General features: G+C 51.1%; 1 protein-coding gene and 1 gene segment (V, D, J or C); both read left to right on the forward strand.

Annotated features, from left to right (window-relative positions):
- The first annotated feature begins 699 nt into the window (after window positions 1–699).
- LOC107078177 (Ig kappa chain V region BS-5-like) lies at window positions 700–3,808 on the forward strand. The segment is given in 2 exon segments: window positions 700–864; window positions 1,642–3,808. Coding segments are annotated over 2 exon segments (495 nt in total).
- A 1,438-nt stretch (window positions 3,809–5,246) lies between these two features.
- On the forward strand, window positions 5,247–15,149 carry LOC138239460 (uncharacterized). Its single transcript, XM_069191665.1, has 6 exons — window positions 5,247–5,566; window positions 6,123–6,289; window positions 8,692–8,834; window positions 11,383–11,569; window positions 13,364–13,420; window positions 14,199–15,149. The coding sequence occupies exons 1-6, from the start codon at window positions 5,247–5,249 to the stop codon at window positions 14,291–14,293; spliced, it is 969 nt and encodes a 322-aa protein (XP_069047766.1). The 3' UTR covers window positions 14,294–15,149.
- The last annotated feature ends 634 nt before the right edge of the window (window positions 15,150–15,783 follow it).

Genomic DNA, 15,783 nt, shown 5'->3' on the forward strand with positions numbered 1-15,783 from the left:
TCTACTGAAGCCCCTGCTCTGGGTCCAGATGGACTGGCAGTGCCCAGGTCTGAGAGTACTGCTCCAGCAGTGCCAGGCTCTACTGAAGCCCCTGCTCTGGGTCCAGATGGACTGGCAGTGCCCAGGTCTGAGAGTACTGCTCCAGCAGTGCCAGGCTCTACTGAAGCCCCTGCTCTGGGTCCAGATGGACTGGCAGTGCCTGGGTCTGAGAGTACTGCTCCAGCAGTGCCAGGCTCTACTGAAGCCCCTGCTCTGGGTCCAGATGGACTGGCAGTGCCCAGGTCTGAGAGTACTGCTCCTGCAGTGCCAGGCTCTACTGAAGCCCCTGCTCTGGGTCCAGATGGACTGGCAGTGCCTGGGTCTGAGAGTACTGCTCCAGCAGTGCCAGGCTCTACTGAAGCCCCTGCTCTGGGTCCAGATGGGCTGGCAGTGCCCAGGTCTGAGAGTACTGCTCCAGCAGTGCCAGGCTCTACTGAAGCCCCTGCTCTGGGTCCAGATGGACTGGCAGTGCCCGGGTCTGAGAGTACTGCTCCAGCAGTGCCAGGCTGTGGGCGACAGCAGGACCAGGTTATCTGTTTCTCTCTGTGTGTCTCCGGGTGAGTGAGCGCGTGGGTCGACCTGAAACAGAGCGCGCGGGTTCAGCACCTGCGCAGTTTCCGTTACGCGGGAGAGAGAGAGACCGCGAGACGGGGGGGGGGAGAGAGGGAGGGGGACATACAGCAGATTTACACCCACGGAGAGAGACAGACTGAGAGAAGCAAGAGGTTCCCAGCAGACCTGATCGCGCACCCGGGATGGCCACGACGGGCTCGCACCAGACCCGCGCTCTGCTCCTCGCGGTCGCGGCGCTGCTCGCGCTGCCCTGTAAGTATCCCGCGAGGCGGATATCCCCCGGAGGCGCCGGCCTGTGTGTCTCGGGGTGTCTGCCGAGGCTCAGAGCGGTCGCGACGGTTATTCAGTGTCTCTCCGCGCTGTCCTCTCTCAGTCGCCGGCGGCCAGCAGCAAGTCAGCGCCACGCAGAAGCCCACCGGGCCGCAGCTGCTCAAACCCGGCGACAGCATGAAGCTCCAGTGCAGCACGGAGTCCGACAGCAACAGCCTGATGTGGTACCGACACCGCCGGCCCGACACGGGCAGAGCGACGGGGCTGGAGCTGCTGTCCTTCTCCTACACTTCGACCTCCGACACCGAGCTGAAGGACGCCCCGCAGGACGTGCGGGACCGAATCGAGTCCGTCCGGACCAGAGCCGAGCTGAGCCTGACCGTGAAGGACCTGCGGCCCGCGGACAGCGCGTGGTACTACTGCGCAGCCAGAGACGCACGGCGGCGCGAGAGCGGCGCGGGTCCGTGCAGGAACAGCCGCGCCGCTCGCGACAGGGGAAAGGGCGCGTTTTCTTTTCTTTTTTAACAAAAAGAGGCTTCACTCGGACATAAACTCGGAGGAACAAGAAGAGGCGCACGGCTCTTCATTAACAGGCTGGAGGGAAAACTCTCCTCACCCAAAGTCGTCTCGCGTGTCGGTTCTGCCCTTTCCCGCCAGCTTTTACACCGTCTGTCCCCCGGTTCTCACTCACTGTACCCCGATAATCTCTCACCGGTGTGTCTCTGTCCTCCCCAACTCCCCCCCCTGCTTATGTTACAGCCTGTCGGTCCCAGACGAACGTCCTGGTCTCTCAGTTCCCCGCGTCCGCCGTTACCGAGCCCAGCGGCGGTTCCGTGAGCTTCTCGTGCACCGTGAACCAGGCCAACTATAACTTCTTCTGGTACCGCCAGATTCCTGGCGGGGCCGAGCTGGTACCGCTGCTGGAGTTCTACTCCTATGACAAAGAACAAGCCAGCGAGAAGTCGCAGGACCCCAGCCTGGGGTCCCGGATCGGTTCGGTCCGGCTGAGCGACCGGTCGGTGAACCTGACGCTGTCCGGGCTGCTGGGGAACGACTCGGCGCTGTACCTGTGCGCGAGCCGAGACACAGCGCTGCCGGCGCGCGGGAGGGGCGTGCAGATAAGAGCGAGGGTGCTCGGGGATCGTGAGCACGTGAGCCAGTACAGCAGCTGTCCTGTACTGTAAAAGTCTATATTCCCCTGTTATCTCCTGTCCCTGTGTCTCCTGTCCTGTACTGTAAAACGGTCTATATTCCCCTGTTATCTCGTCTCCCTGTGTCTCCTGTCCTGTACTGTAAAACAGTCTATATTCCCCTGTTATCTCGTCTCCCTGTGTCTCCTGTCCTGTACTGTAAAAGTCTATATTCCCCTGTTATCTCGTCTCCCTGTGTCTCCTGTCCTGTACTGTAAAACGGTCTATATTCCCCTGTTATCTCGTATCCCTGTGTCTCCTGTCCTGTACTGTAAAACAGTCTATATTCCCCTGTTATCTCGTCTCCCTGTGTCTCCTGTCCTGTACTGTAAAACAGTCTATATTCCCCTGTTATCTCGTCTCCCTGTGTCTCCTGTCCTGTACTGTAAAACAGTCTATATTCCCCTGTTATCTCCTGTCCCTGTGTCTCCTGTCCTGTACTGTAAAATAGTCTATATTCCCCTGTTATCTCCTCTCACTGTGTCTCCTGTCCTGTACTGTAAAACAGTCTATATTCCCCTGTTATCTCCTCTCACTGTGTCTCCTGTCCTGTACTGTAGAACAGTTTATATTCCCCTGTTATCTCGTCTCCCTGTGTCTCCTGTTCTGTACTGTAAAACAGTCTATACTCCCCTGTTATCTCCTCTCACTGTGTCTCCTGTCCTGTACTGTATGTTACTATTTTTCACACCTGATCCTTTATGTTACCAGGTAAGTCAGTTACTGTACATGTGCTTGCATGTCTCTTATTTCCTGTAGGTGTTAACTGGAGAGTGAGTGGTACAGTACATGCAGTTAGTTCACTGTAGTGTCATGTGCAGATCATTCAGTCTCTTCTCAGATATCTGGGTGGGAACACACTTGTACATGAATGTAGCAGTTTAGAAGCTGTGTTCCTCTCTTGGAGGTGATCCCATCATGTGAGGACTGACACAGTGTAGAGGACCTATATCTAAGGTGGGGATCGGCACTACTGTGTCACAGCTATGGAGTCCTGGGTTCGATTAATGTTCGAGGCCTGTGCCTGCGTGGAGTCTATATGTTCCCCTTCAGTGTTTTGTCTTCATGTGGAGCCCCTGGGGCTGCTGCTCGAAACGTTTAGGTGAACTTGCGTCGCCATGGTGATAGTCAGCTAAATTTGTCACACCAGGTAAGTGTCAGTCACAGTATCTGATGAAAAAACAGACGTCTTTTTGAGGTTAAGCACAGTTGAAACCGGTGCTTCTGAAACCTAAAAACACAAACAGTTCGTGATAGAGCCCATTGTGGCTTCTCCAGTACCTGGAAGGCTGAGATGAGACATATGGGGGTTATTGATTGAGACCTTTTCTTCCAGCTGCTTGTCAGGCACATTACTGTCCAGATAAAACCCAGGCAAAGCCTGATATCTGCCTTCTGATATCAGAGTTAGATTGTTCTACTTCTCTCTTCACTGATACCCCAGTACCCCAGAACAGTAGCCCAGTACTCCAGTACTGACTCTGTACCCCAGTACAGTACCATAGTACCCCAGTACTGACTCAGTAGCCCAGTACAGTACTCCAGTAATGACTCTCTACTCCAGTACAGTACCGTAGTACCCCAGTACTGACTCAGTAGCCCAGTACAGTACTCCAGTACTGACTCTGTACCCCAGTACAGTACCATAGTACCCCAGTAATGACTCAGTAGCCCAGTACAGTGTTATTTGTTGTTAACAGAAATAAAATTAAACTTTAAATACTGTGTAAATTGCATTCTACCTGTTTGTGTTTATTTAAATTTAATTATATACAAGTGATTTTTTTCTCAGTGCCTCTTTGATTGAGATTTTCCTGTTCCTGCAGTTTTTTCCCAGATGTATTTATTTCAATCTTCAACCACTTTTCTGCTACTCAGCACTTCAAGGGATTCTTGTGAAACATCAATATAAGAATAACTATTGTTGGACGCCCTGTGCAGTCTGCGTGGAGTTTGTATGTTCTCCCCAGTCTGAAGACTTACTGGTGTGTTAATTGGCTTCTGTGGAAGCTGACCCTTGTGTGAGTGTGTGTGTCTGTGTGTGCCCTGCCATGGACTGGCGTCCTGCCCAGGGAGTGACCCGCCTTGTGCTTGTAGCTCGTCGGGACAGCCTTCAGCGCCTCTTCGACCCTGAATCTAACCCTGAGATGGTTAGAAAATGGATGGGCTCACTGTTATCTCCTCTCACTGTGTCTCCTGTCCTGTACTGTAACTGTCTGTCTCACCTGTCCTATTCCTGTTATCTCCTCTCACTGTGTCTCCTGTCCTGTCCTGTATCTGTCTATATTCCCCTGTTATCTCATCTCACTGTCTCCTGTCCTGTGCCTGTTTGTATCACCTGCTCTATTCCTGTTATCTCCTCTCACTGTGTCTCCTGTCCTGTCCTGTATCTGTCTATATTCCCCTGTTATCTCCTCTCACTGTCTCCTGTCCTGTGCCTGTTTGTATCACCTGCTCTATTCCTGTTATCTCCTCTCACTGTGTCTCCTGTCCTGTCCTGTATCTGTCTATATTCCCCTGTTATCTCCTCTCACTGTCTCCTGTCCTGTGCCTGTTTGTATCACCTGCTCTATTCCTGTTATCTCCTCTCACTGTGTCTCCTGTCCTGTACCTGTCTATATTCCCCTGTTATCTCCCCTGTCTCTCCTGTCCTGTAGTCTAACTGTATCACCTGCTCTATTCCTGTTATCTCCTCTCTCTGTGTCTCCTGTCCTGTCCTGTACTTGTCTGTAGCCCCCTGTTATCTCCTCTCTCTGTCCTTGCCCATGTATTCCTCATGTCTTGTGTATCCTCCTGTCGATTCTGCACATGTCTGTCTGAACTGACGGACTCGGTGAAGGTGTCGCACCCAGTTCTGTCTCCCCTGGAAATCTGCATCACATCACCCCCACCTCCCCCTCCCCACTCCCGACATGTTACGACAGTTTGGTTTTCTCAGCCTCCACATATAAAACGATTTACAAGTGACACATAAGCATAAAAGGCTCGCAGAGCCTTGGTGTGCGCTCTTTCGGGCTCCCCTGCCTCAGATTTGCCTTTACGTGACGGTACTTTTTAACAGTTGTTCTAGCAAACGCATGAGATACACCGAGAAAGAAAATCGACATAAACACACGCGAACAACGCAACAGGCTCCTTTTTGTTATCCACATCCTAACAAGCCAAGGCACAAACATGCCGGCGGGAGCCGCCTATGTCATCATACAAGCTGGGGAGGTTTACAGCTCGCATGAGGGCGTGCGCTACAGAGGGGGGTACAGGTCTCCGGGGGAGACTGAGCTGGATAGCACGCCCGCAGACGGGCGCAGTCGAACAGGCGCTTCCCTGCGGTCCGGGAGCTCGTCAGACCCGCCTGGCGCCTCCGCGCCGAGCTGTCCGGATCGCCGCCGCACACGCAGACACGCGGAGAGACCCGGACTCGTGTCCTGTCGCCGCCGGAGCTCTCCCGCGCCCGCGCCAGACACACGGGCGTTTTTGTCACGAGCTGTAGCACGGTGGGTTATGGGGGGAGCACGGTGACTCACTTCAACTCGCCCGCCGTGCAATATCGGCCCGGTCCGGTTTTCTCCCCGTTCGGGTCGGAGAACACAAACACAGCCCGGCTGAACACCAGCCTTCGCTGCTATCCGCAGACAAACAAGGGAGAGAGAGCCCCAGATGTTCGATTTTAAAGACATCTTGACGCTTTTCTGCACTAAAAGGCGCGTCAGTCTTTTGATATGCGGGTTGTACAAAATACGACTGTAGACTCGAGTGTCTTAGTTGGTGGGTCAATATTCTTTTAATGTTTCCTCAAGCGGGTGTCCTGCTCCAACGCTCCCCAGGAAACGCGGAATTTTTTTTACAACTGAGGGTTTTAATATTATTTTCATGGACCCGCAACGCGTCCCAGTTTTTGTAACACGGCTTCCTAGCGTGTCAACAACTCAGCACAGCGATATCGCGCTTTACAATAAGTCTCGAGTGTCAAAAACTACCAAAAAGTGAAATATCCCTTGCGGGGTCTCCGCCTTCTGTTCCCGGCGACACGTGGGGACGTTTCAGCTAAAAACAGGACGATTTCCCACTTTGGGGATGGTTTGTGCACGGGTGGGAAGCGCGGGCGGGTTGTCGTTCCGCGTGGAAGCCCACGGAGGCAGTTTCTGTGCTACCGGGTTCCCCGCGCGACTCACCGTGTCCTGCCTACTTCGGAAGCGGCACTCGTCTGATCGTCACAGGTGAGTTTCTCCTGTCCGACCCCTCACTGCACCCGCGCCCCTGACCGCGTGGGGTCAAATCAGGGGTCACCCACCCCGGCGCGTGGCCGAAAGGGGGATGACCCACGAGTTTAGAGAAATCGATGACGTCTTTCAGAGAGTAGATACGCCGTACTCCGGAGCAGACTCGCTGCTCCGAACACATCGACTGTTTCCTTATCAGAAGCTGTAACATCAGTTAGCGCCTCTGTATTGCTAGGAAAAATACCCATTTTAAAAGTTAAAAACAGACATCATCCCAACAACCAGAGCAGGACGCTAATCGTCACCTACTCGAATGGAGTGGAATGTCAGCTTCAAAAACCAGGGCTGGACTGAAACATGCTTTACTAACCAGAAATCCGGAGTACCCCTGTGAAAGTGGACTGCAAAAATAATTTGTGAATTGAGATTAGCTGATATTAAACGCTTATTGTATAATGTAAACACCCCTGTCCTGCTCTCTGTCAAGTGAGGGATTTGATATTAACGTCTTGTGTAGCTGAGCACAATCGAATCTCTTTACATGTAAAAGCACAACAACAACAACAACAATATAATTATAATAATAATTATTATTATTATTATTATTATTATTATTATTATTATTATTATTATTTGGACTAGATGTAGCTGAATTTATAATCAGATTGTCCATTGTAATTAAATGTATGTTTCTCTGAAAAGAAACATTGTCCGAGACCGCTTTAAACAGACAGATTCCTGGTTTTATTTCCCAGTTAAACGGTCATCTGCGCTTCTGAGGAAGGTCTCGGCTCAGATGGCGCGTTTACGATTCCATTATTCATTCCGCGGGAGATTTCGTCACAACCGATCGACAATCCTCCAGACGAAAACTGCGTTCATAACGATCAACTTAACATTTACATGAATTTGACATGTTTACGATTTGACATATTGTGAAAAATACCGTAAAACAATAGTAGATATGGAACTGAACACCACCCTCTGTTTTCTTAGGAATGTAAAGGAAAGAATAAATATAGTAAAACAACCACACTCATGAATGTATTATGTTGAGAATATACACAGACTAAGGTTTATTTAATATTCATACCTGTCATATATACATCTCATATTCGGAGTCTTATCCGTGAACCGGGAGGAGGTGATCAACTAGTTAGTGTTGAGTTAATGAGAGATAAAATACTGAAGACTCTTCAGCCCCGCAGTGCCAGAGTTCGCCTGACTAAACGAGCAATTCGCGTACTTCACAAGCTAATTACTTCATGAACTAATTACTTCAAGCCCGTGTTTCTGTACCTCGGCGTTGTCTGCTGTCCAGAGAGGACAGCGCGAGTAGAACCCCAGTGCGCGCGCCTGTACTGCACATAAGGCAAATAAACTCCTCTCTCTCTTTCCCAATGAAGGAGACTGATGAGATTCGGACTGAACCAGCTGAAGATCTGCGGGACCGGTGTTAGAAACTAACTCTTTCAATATATATTTATATTCTTAACATTTGCATAAAGTTCTATAACTAAAACTCCGACTTCTCTGGGAAAAACACTCAGGTTTACAAGCGTGACTGAGTCGCGGAGTCCCGCGTGTCTTGATGAAGAATGGCGTGTACTGCATTTTACGGGTGGGAGGCGCGCTCGTATTTTATACTACTTTACCAGAAACCCAATCGAGCCCGCCTCCAGCCCCGTCCTGTCGCCCACGACTGACTGAGCCGGCGCGTCTCCCCAGCGGTCCCGGGTCACTGACGCGTTCGCACCCGGCCAGTCCAGGCGCTCGGGCGAAGCTTTGAAACCCGCTTTAACGTCAACACCCGTTGTCTTAAAAATGAACCAGCCACAATAAAATGAGCTGTACGTGTGTGAAAGGAGCTGACACATACATCTGTGTGTTTTCAATGACCTGTGTCCGGAGCCTGAGGACCAGCAGTACTGATGCAATTTATAAGAGTGTAGGTTACAATGTAATTTCCACTCGTGTCTGTGTCTCGGCCGTCATCGGGACGGTGAATCTGAAACATACGAACAACCGGTGTCCGGAGCCTGAGGACCAGCAGTACTGATGTAGGCTACAGTGTAATTTCCACTCGTGTCTGTGTCCTCGGGACGGTGAATCTGAAACCTAGGAGCCAACAGCGAGCGCACTGCGTTCAGGGGCGGGACTAATCCAGGGTTAAAGCTCCCACATGTTTCGGAGCAGGGAATAGAGAGCTCCGATGATGAGGATGAAGATGATTACAAGCAATCCTGAGCAGTCCAGACAGCTCTGACGGGGTAACTGCCAGTTCAGTGGATCGGTTAATCCGGAAGGTACACACCGAGGAAGCGCAGTTTCGAACCCGTCTCCTGCCTGTCTCCGCGCCCTGACTGCCTCCTGTCCTCCTGTCCCCCCCCCGGCTGCAGAGGGAGAGGACAGCGCCCCCTCGGTGTCTCTCCTGCCGCCCTCCTGCCGGGAGCTGCGGGACCGGCAGCGTCTCACCCTGGTCTGCATCGTTACGGACTTCTACCCAGAGGCCATCGGCGTGGTGTGGAGGATCGGCAGCAAGGTAGGGTGCCGGCCGCGGCAGTGCGGGGTTCACCTGCGGCCGGCTCTGGGCTCGGATCCCGCCCCTGGCTGCTGTCACTGGGCTGGCGGTCAAGGGTACGAGCAGGCGCTGGATCCCTGCCGCCGCCGCCGGTGAGGTTAGTGAAGTCGGTCTCCTGGCACGGACCTGTGTGGTGAAGATCCAGCAGGGAGCTGCGTCAGGATCCGTAGGCTGCAAAGGAACAGGTGAAGGTTTATTCCCTGCTGAAAGGAAAAGAAAAGAGACAAGGTTTCGGCTGTGGAGCCTTCTCTAGGTATGAGGGAGAGAGGAAAACCAGCAGTGTCGACACTCAGGTGGTGTGAAGTGCGATCCCAGTTTCAGGATCACTCAGGTGATCAGTCTGAGTTCCAGGATCACTCAGGTGGTGTGAAGTGTGATCCCAGTTTCAGGATCCCTCAGGTGGTGTGAAGTGTGATCCCAGTTTCGGGATCCCTCAGGTGGTGTGAAGTGTGATCCCAGTTTCAGGATCACTCAGGTGGTGTGAAGTGCGATCCCAGTTTCGGGATCCCTCAGGTGGTGTGAAGTGCAATCCCAGTTTCAGGATCACTCAGGTGGTGTGAAGTGCGATCCCAGTTTCGGGATCCCTCAGGTGGTGTGAAGTGTGATCCCAGTTTCGGGATCCCTCAGGTGGTGTGAAGTGTGATCCCAGTTTCGGGATCCCTCAGGTGGTGTGAAGTGTGATCCCAGTTTCAGGATCACTCAGGTGATCAGTCCGAGTTCCAGGATCACTCAGGTGGTGTGAAGTGCGATCCCAGTTTCAGGATCCCTCAGGTGGTGTGAAGTGCGATCCCAGTTTCAGGATCCCTCAGGTGGTGTGAAGTGTGATCCCAGTTTCAGGATCCCTCAGGTGGTGTGAAGTGTGATCCCAGTTTCGGGATCCCTCAGGTGGTGTGAAGTGCGATCCCAGTTTCGGGATCCCTCAGGTGGTGTGAAGTGCGATCCCAGTTTCAGGATCACTCAGGTGGTGTGAAGTGCAATCCCAGTTTCAGGATCACTCAGGTGATCAGTTCGAGTTCCAGGATCACTCAGGTGGTGTGAAGTGTGATCCCAGTTTCAGGATCACTCAGGTGATCAATCCGAGTTCCAGGATCACTCAGGTGGTGTGAAGTGTGATCCCAGTTTCGGGATCCCTCAGGTGGTGTGAAGTGTGATCCCAGTTTCAGGATCACTCAGGTGATCAATCCGAGTTCCAGGGTCACTCAGGTGGTGTGAAGTGTGATCCCAGTTTCAGGATAATTTTCAGGATGTCTTGCCCGAAGAAGCTGGGAGTGAAGAGGAGGATCACAGCTTCCCCCTTGTCTCTCAACAAGAGACTCGTTTCCATCTGTTCATCTGCAGGTTTCGACTTCACACCCCCGGAGTGCCCACTCTGCGTCTCTCCTGCCCCCCGCCTCCTCTCCACTCCCGCCTTTCCTTCTCCCTGCTTTATCAGCTGCCATCTTTCCTCTCTCTCTCCCACCCGCAGGGGGCTCTGCAGCCAAACCGCTGCGTTTCTTTTCAGTGGGCAATAAACCTTCACCTGTTCCTTTGCAGACCTGTGTGATGTCAACAGGGTGATTTTCAAAGGTTCTGGCGCTACTGCAGAACGTGCATCGCCCACGCTCCCAGCTCAGTTTGCAGAACTGAGGGTGTAAGAGGGTTTATTCATGCAGGGGCTATGTGTAGCGCTGGGTGAATTCTCCGCTGTTAGCCTGGCCGGTTCTCTGTGGTTAACGGGCAGGACAGAGGCAGCTGCGGAGGCCTCGTGCCTCACAGAACACACAGGAGCCAGCGAGAGTCTTCTGTCCGCTAGGCCCCTGTGCTGCTGGCTCACCAGCGCCCTCTAGTGATGGAGAGACCGCACAACACGGCTGGAAGAGTGCCACCTGCTGGTCGGCCAGCACTGGTTACAGCAGCAAACCTGACTTTGCCTTGAGGTGCCCAAACCCAGGACTGTCCAGGCCCAGTTTTACTCAGCTTCATGACCCGACCCAGCCAGGCAACAGGGTGCCAATGCTGCTGCCCATCTCTGTGTGCGGGGGGCACTGCCAGGGTCTGGCTGCGGTGCTCTGTTCCTGCCATTCCTGTTCCACCAGTGTCATTCTTTTAATGAATGTTTCATTGTGATGCTAGCGAAAGTGCTGCTGCAGTGCCACCTGCTGGGCGTTTTGTGCTATAACAACAATAAATAAAGGCATTGGTTTGTGCTTAGGAGCACCTTCTTTATTATTATAGTAAACTGATTCCAGTAAATGTCAGCTTGTCTCACACAAGTTGTTGAAGCTGATGCCCTGGATTATTTCCAGACACAGCTGGATGAGATCCTCCAGTTGGAAATGGAGGCATTTCTTTACACAAAGGCTGGTGGGTGTGTGTAACCAGCTGTCCAGCTGATACCCTGACTTCTGTCAATGACCAGCTGGAAGTGATCCTCAGATCAAATAGTTACTAATTATCAAACAGGCTGGATGGGCTGAGTGGCCTTCTGTCATGTGTGACCTGTCTTTGTGTCTGTGTTTGCGTGGGGAAGGTGATTGACAAGGGGACTCACCTGGCAGAGCCAATCAGAAATGCAGCAGGTGGGAGTGCGAGGCTGTTCTCCACCACTGCCAGACTGACGGTGCCAGAGAAGGTGTGGCTGAGGGGCGGGACGTTCTCCTGTGAAGTCCAGCACAGGAGCCTCAGCCAGCCTGTTGTCAGGAGCATCACAGCCCCAGGTGTGTGCAGGCCATAGTCACAATCGATACTGCTACTGCTACTGACACTGCTACTGCTGCTACAGCTTCTACCGTTACCTTTACCGTTACTGACACTGACACTGACACTGTTTCTGCTACTGCTACAACTTCTACTGCTACTGCTACTGACACTGTTTCTGCTACTGCTACAACTTCTACTGCTACTGCTACTGACACTGCTACTGCTGCTACAACTTCTACTGCTACTGACACTGACACTGCTACTGACACTGACACTGCTACTCCTACTACGACTCGTACTGTTACTCAAACTGCTACTTCTACTCGTACTGCTACTGGCACTTGTACTCGAACTGTTACCCGAACTGCTACTGCTACTCGTACTGCTACTGACACTGACACTGCTTCTGCTACAACTTCTACTGCTACTGACACTGCTACTTCTACAACTTCTACTGCTACTGACACTGCTACTGCTACTGACACTGGCACTGCTTCTGCTACAACTTCTACTGCTACTGACACTGCTACTCCTACTGACACTGACACTGCTACTTCTACAACTTCTACTGCTACTGACACTGCTACTGCTGCTACAACTTCTACTGCTACTGACACTGCTACTCCTACTGACACTGACACTGCTACTTCTACAACTTCTACTGCTACTGACACTGCTACTGCTGCTACAACTTCTACTGCTACTGACACTGCTACTCCTACTGACACTGACACTGCTACTTCTACAACTTCTACTGCTACTGACACTGCTACTGCTGTTACAACTTCTACTGCTACTGACACTGCTACTGCTACTGACACTGACACTGCTACTGCTACTGACACTGACACTGCTACTCCTACTACGACTCGTACTGTTACTCATACTGCTACTTCTACTCGTACTGCTACTGGCACTTGTACTCGAACTGTTACCCGTACTGCTACCCGTACTCGAACTGCTACTTCTACTCGTACTGCTACTGCCACTTGTACTCGAACTGTTACCCGTACTGCTACTGCCACTTGTACTCGAACTGCTGTTACCCGTACCCGTACTGCTACTCCTACTTGTACTCGAACTGCTACTACTCCTACTGCTACTGACACTGACACTGCTACAACTTCAACTGCTACTGACACTGCTCCTACTGCTAGTGCTACTGCTGCTACTGACACTACACTACTGCTACTGCTACTGTTACAACTTCTACTGCTACTGACACTGCTACTGCTGCTACTGCTAGTACTACTGCAACTCCTACTGCTGCTACTGCTACAACTTCTTCTGCTTCCACTACTGCTACTGACACTGCTTATGCTGCTGCTACTGACACTGACACTGCTACTGCTCCTACTGCTGCTACAGCTTCTACTGCTATTGGTGATCCTGCTTCTGACACTGCTACTGATAATAATCGTGGCGGCACAATGGCTGCCTTGCAGTGCTAAGGTCTGAGTTCAAGTCCTTGGGTGCTGTCTGTGTGGAGTTTGTATGTTCTCCCTTCAGGTTTTCTCCCACAGTCTAAAGACATACTGGTGGGTCAATTGGCTTCTGGGAAAATTGGCCCTGTTTCACATGAGAGTGTGTCTGTGTGTTTGTGTTTGTGTGTGTGCCTTATAATGGACTGACGTCCTGTCCAGAGAGTGTCCCGGCTTGCACCCGTTGCTTGCTGGGATAGGTTCCCAGCTCCATAACAACCTCGAATTAGAAGCAGCGATTAGAAATTGGATGGATGTTAACTTTAATAATAAGAAGAGTATTACGGTGATGGTGCTGATGACAAATCACTGTGATCTGTGTGTTTCCAGAAAACTTCATCTGGCCAACTCTGAACGTGACCAAACTGTCCTTCATTTTGATGCTGTGTAAGAGCCTGATGTACTGTTGCCTTATCAACGTCCTGCAGGTACTGTACACACTGAACACCACTGTACCGCTGAGACACACTGGACACCTCTGTACCACTGAGACACACTGGGCACACTGAAGACCACTGTATCGCTTTTACACACTATACACACTGGACACACTGAACACCACTGTACCGCTGAGACACACTGAACACCGCTGTACTGCTGTTACACACTGTACACACTGGACACCACTGTACCTCTGACACACACTGGCCACACTGCACACCACTGTATCGCTGTTACACACTGGCCACACTGAAGACCACTGTATCGCTGTTATGCACTATACACACTGAACACCACTGTACAGCTGTTGCACACTGGACACACTGGACACCACTGTACCGATGTTACACACTGGACACACTGAAGACCACTGTACTGCTGTTATACACTGGACACGCTGAACACCACTCTACAGCTGTTCCACACTGGACACGCTGAACACCACTCTACAGCTGTTCCACAATGGACACGCTGAACACCACTCTACAGCTGTTCCACAATGGACACGCCGAACACCACTGTAAAGCTGTTCCACACTGGACACACTGAAGACGACTGTCCTGCTTGAAAGTCCTCCGAGACCTGCAGCCTCAGTGATGAGCTGTGTATGTCCTTCTAGCTGGTGTGGGTTTGATCAGTCAGGTCAGGGGAGCTTGGAGAACCCGAGTCTAACACATGACCAGGCCTCAGTGCTGTCAGTGACCTCCACCCCTCTCTCCCCCAGGGCGCCAGGCTGTGGAGGAAGTCACTGTAGGGGTCGGCTTCCGTGAGCAACAGACACAGGGACACGCCGGGCCCACCTGTGCCCACCTGGGCTGAAGGGGACCACCTTTGGCTTTGATTTATGCTTTTTCTTTAAATTGGCGAACGTGCTAATACAGGCTGGGGAAAAAGAGAAAAGGACGACGCGATCACGTCTCATTTTTGATCAAATTTGTATTCTGGTTTGAACAAAGAACATCAGAACAGTCACCAAAATAAGCAAGAACATTGTAACAAGTTTCTCCCCCCAGCGGTGTCTCCCCACCCTCCCCCAGAGATGATCAGACTCAGCTCCCCCCTCAGATCACCTGCCTCGTCACCCTGGAGCCACACAGCACAGCATCCCTACCCCTCCGCGTGACCGTACTCACAGCATCAGGAGGGTGTGAGGAGTGAGCCGTCACTTTCTCGAGGTGTAAATCACACACCTTTCACAGCTGATAGATATCATACCTGTACGTCATATCAGGCATACTGTATGTATATCACAGAGATATCACCGCAGACGGATATATCCCATCTGATAGGTACCATACCTTTATATCATATCACACAAACAGTAAATATAAATATCAGATAAATATTTATATTTAAGCACACCTAATAGTTATCATATATACTGTATATATATCTGTCACATCATCCAGGTGGGGCTGCACACTGCTGGTGGTGGAGGGGAGTCCCCATTACCTGTAAAGCGCTTTGAGTGGAGTGTCCAGAAAAGCGCTATATAAGTGTACGCAATTATTTTAATTATTTTTTTATTATTTTCTATTGGCTATCATATCTTTGCCACAATCAAGTCATGAAACCAACTTTCTGAGCAATCATGTCTTTTTACACTTTAAGGTAAAGTAAATATGCATGCTTAAATTGTTTTGCTTTGCAAAATAAAGAATTAATGCACCATGAATTAATGCAGATTATGAAAATATCACTTTAACAAAATTATTTCTTCACTGTACACAATTATATATGCAAAGGCAGTCTGCCTGAGTCTTCATTACCTCTGGTCTGGAGGTTCTCTTCTAAAGCAGCCTGACGAGGAGAAAAAAATTATAGGACACTCTCTCACACACACTCACACTCGCACTCTCTCACACACACTCTCTCACAGCCACACCTACTCACACACACTCAAACACACCAACTCTCACATTCTCACAAACTCTCACACCCAGACCTACTCACACACACTTAGACACACTCATTCACACCCACAAACACACTCACACAAATTCTCACAGCCACACCTACTGTGAGAACTCTATCACTCTCACTCTATCACTGACACACACCTACATCCGCTCACAGACCCTCTTTCAGACACACCCACACCTACACACACTCACACACACTCACACACCCTCTCTCACAGACTCACCCACACCTACACACACTCACAGACCCTCTCTCACAGACTCACCCACACTTACACACACTCTTATTGTTATTGACTCTTACACAGGTGTGCACTGACAGGCCATCTTCACTTCCAGCTGGTGCTGTATGGACACAGGTGGGATTTGCTCTGGATGAGACCCTCG

This window comes from Lepisosteus oculatus, chromosome 6 (genome assembly GCF_040954835.1).
Source record: "Lepisosteus oculatus isolate fLepOcu1 chromosome 6, fLepOcu1.hap2, whole genome shotgun sequence".
NCBI classification, from domain to species: Eukaryota; Metazoa; Chordata; class Actinopteri; order Semionotiformes; family Lepisosteidae; genus Lepisosteus; species Lepisosteus oculatus.

Bases quoted from the DNA above. Each gene is read 5' to 3' on its own strand.
- LOC138239460 (XM_069191665.1), top strand. From the start codon at position 5,247: ATGCCGGCGGGAGCCGCCTATGTCATCATACAAGCTGGGGAGGTTTAC. The intron at 8,835-11,382 runs GTAGGGTGCCGG...TGCGTGGGGAAG, and splicing joins TGTGGAGGATCGGCAGCAAG to GTGATTGACAAGGGGACTCA. The intron at 11,570-13,363 runs GTGTGTGCAGGC...GTGTGTTTCCAG, and splicing joins CAGGAGCATCACAGCCCCAG to AAAACTTCATCTGGCCAACT.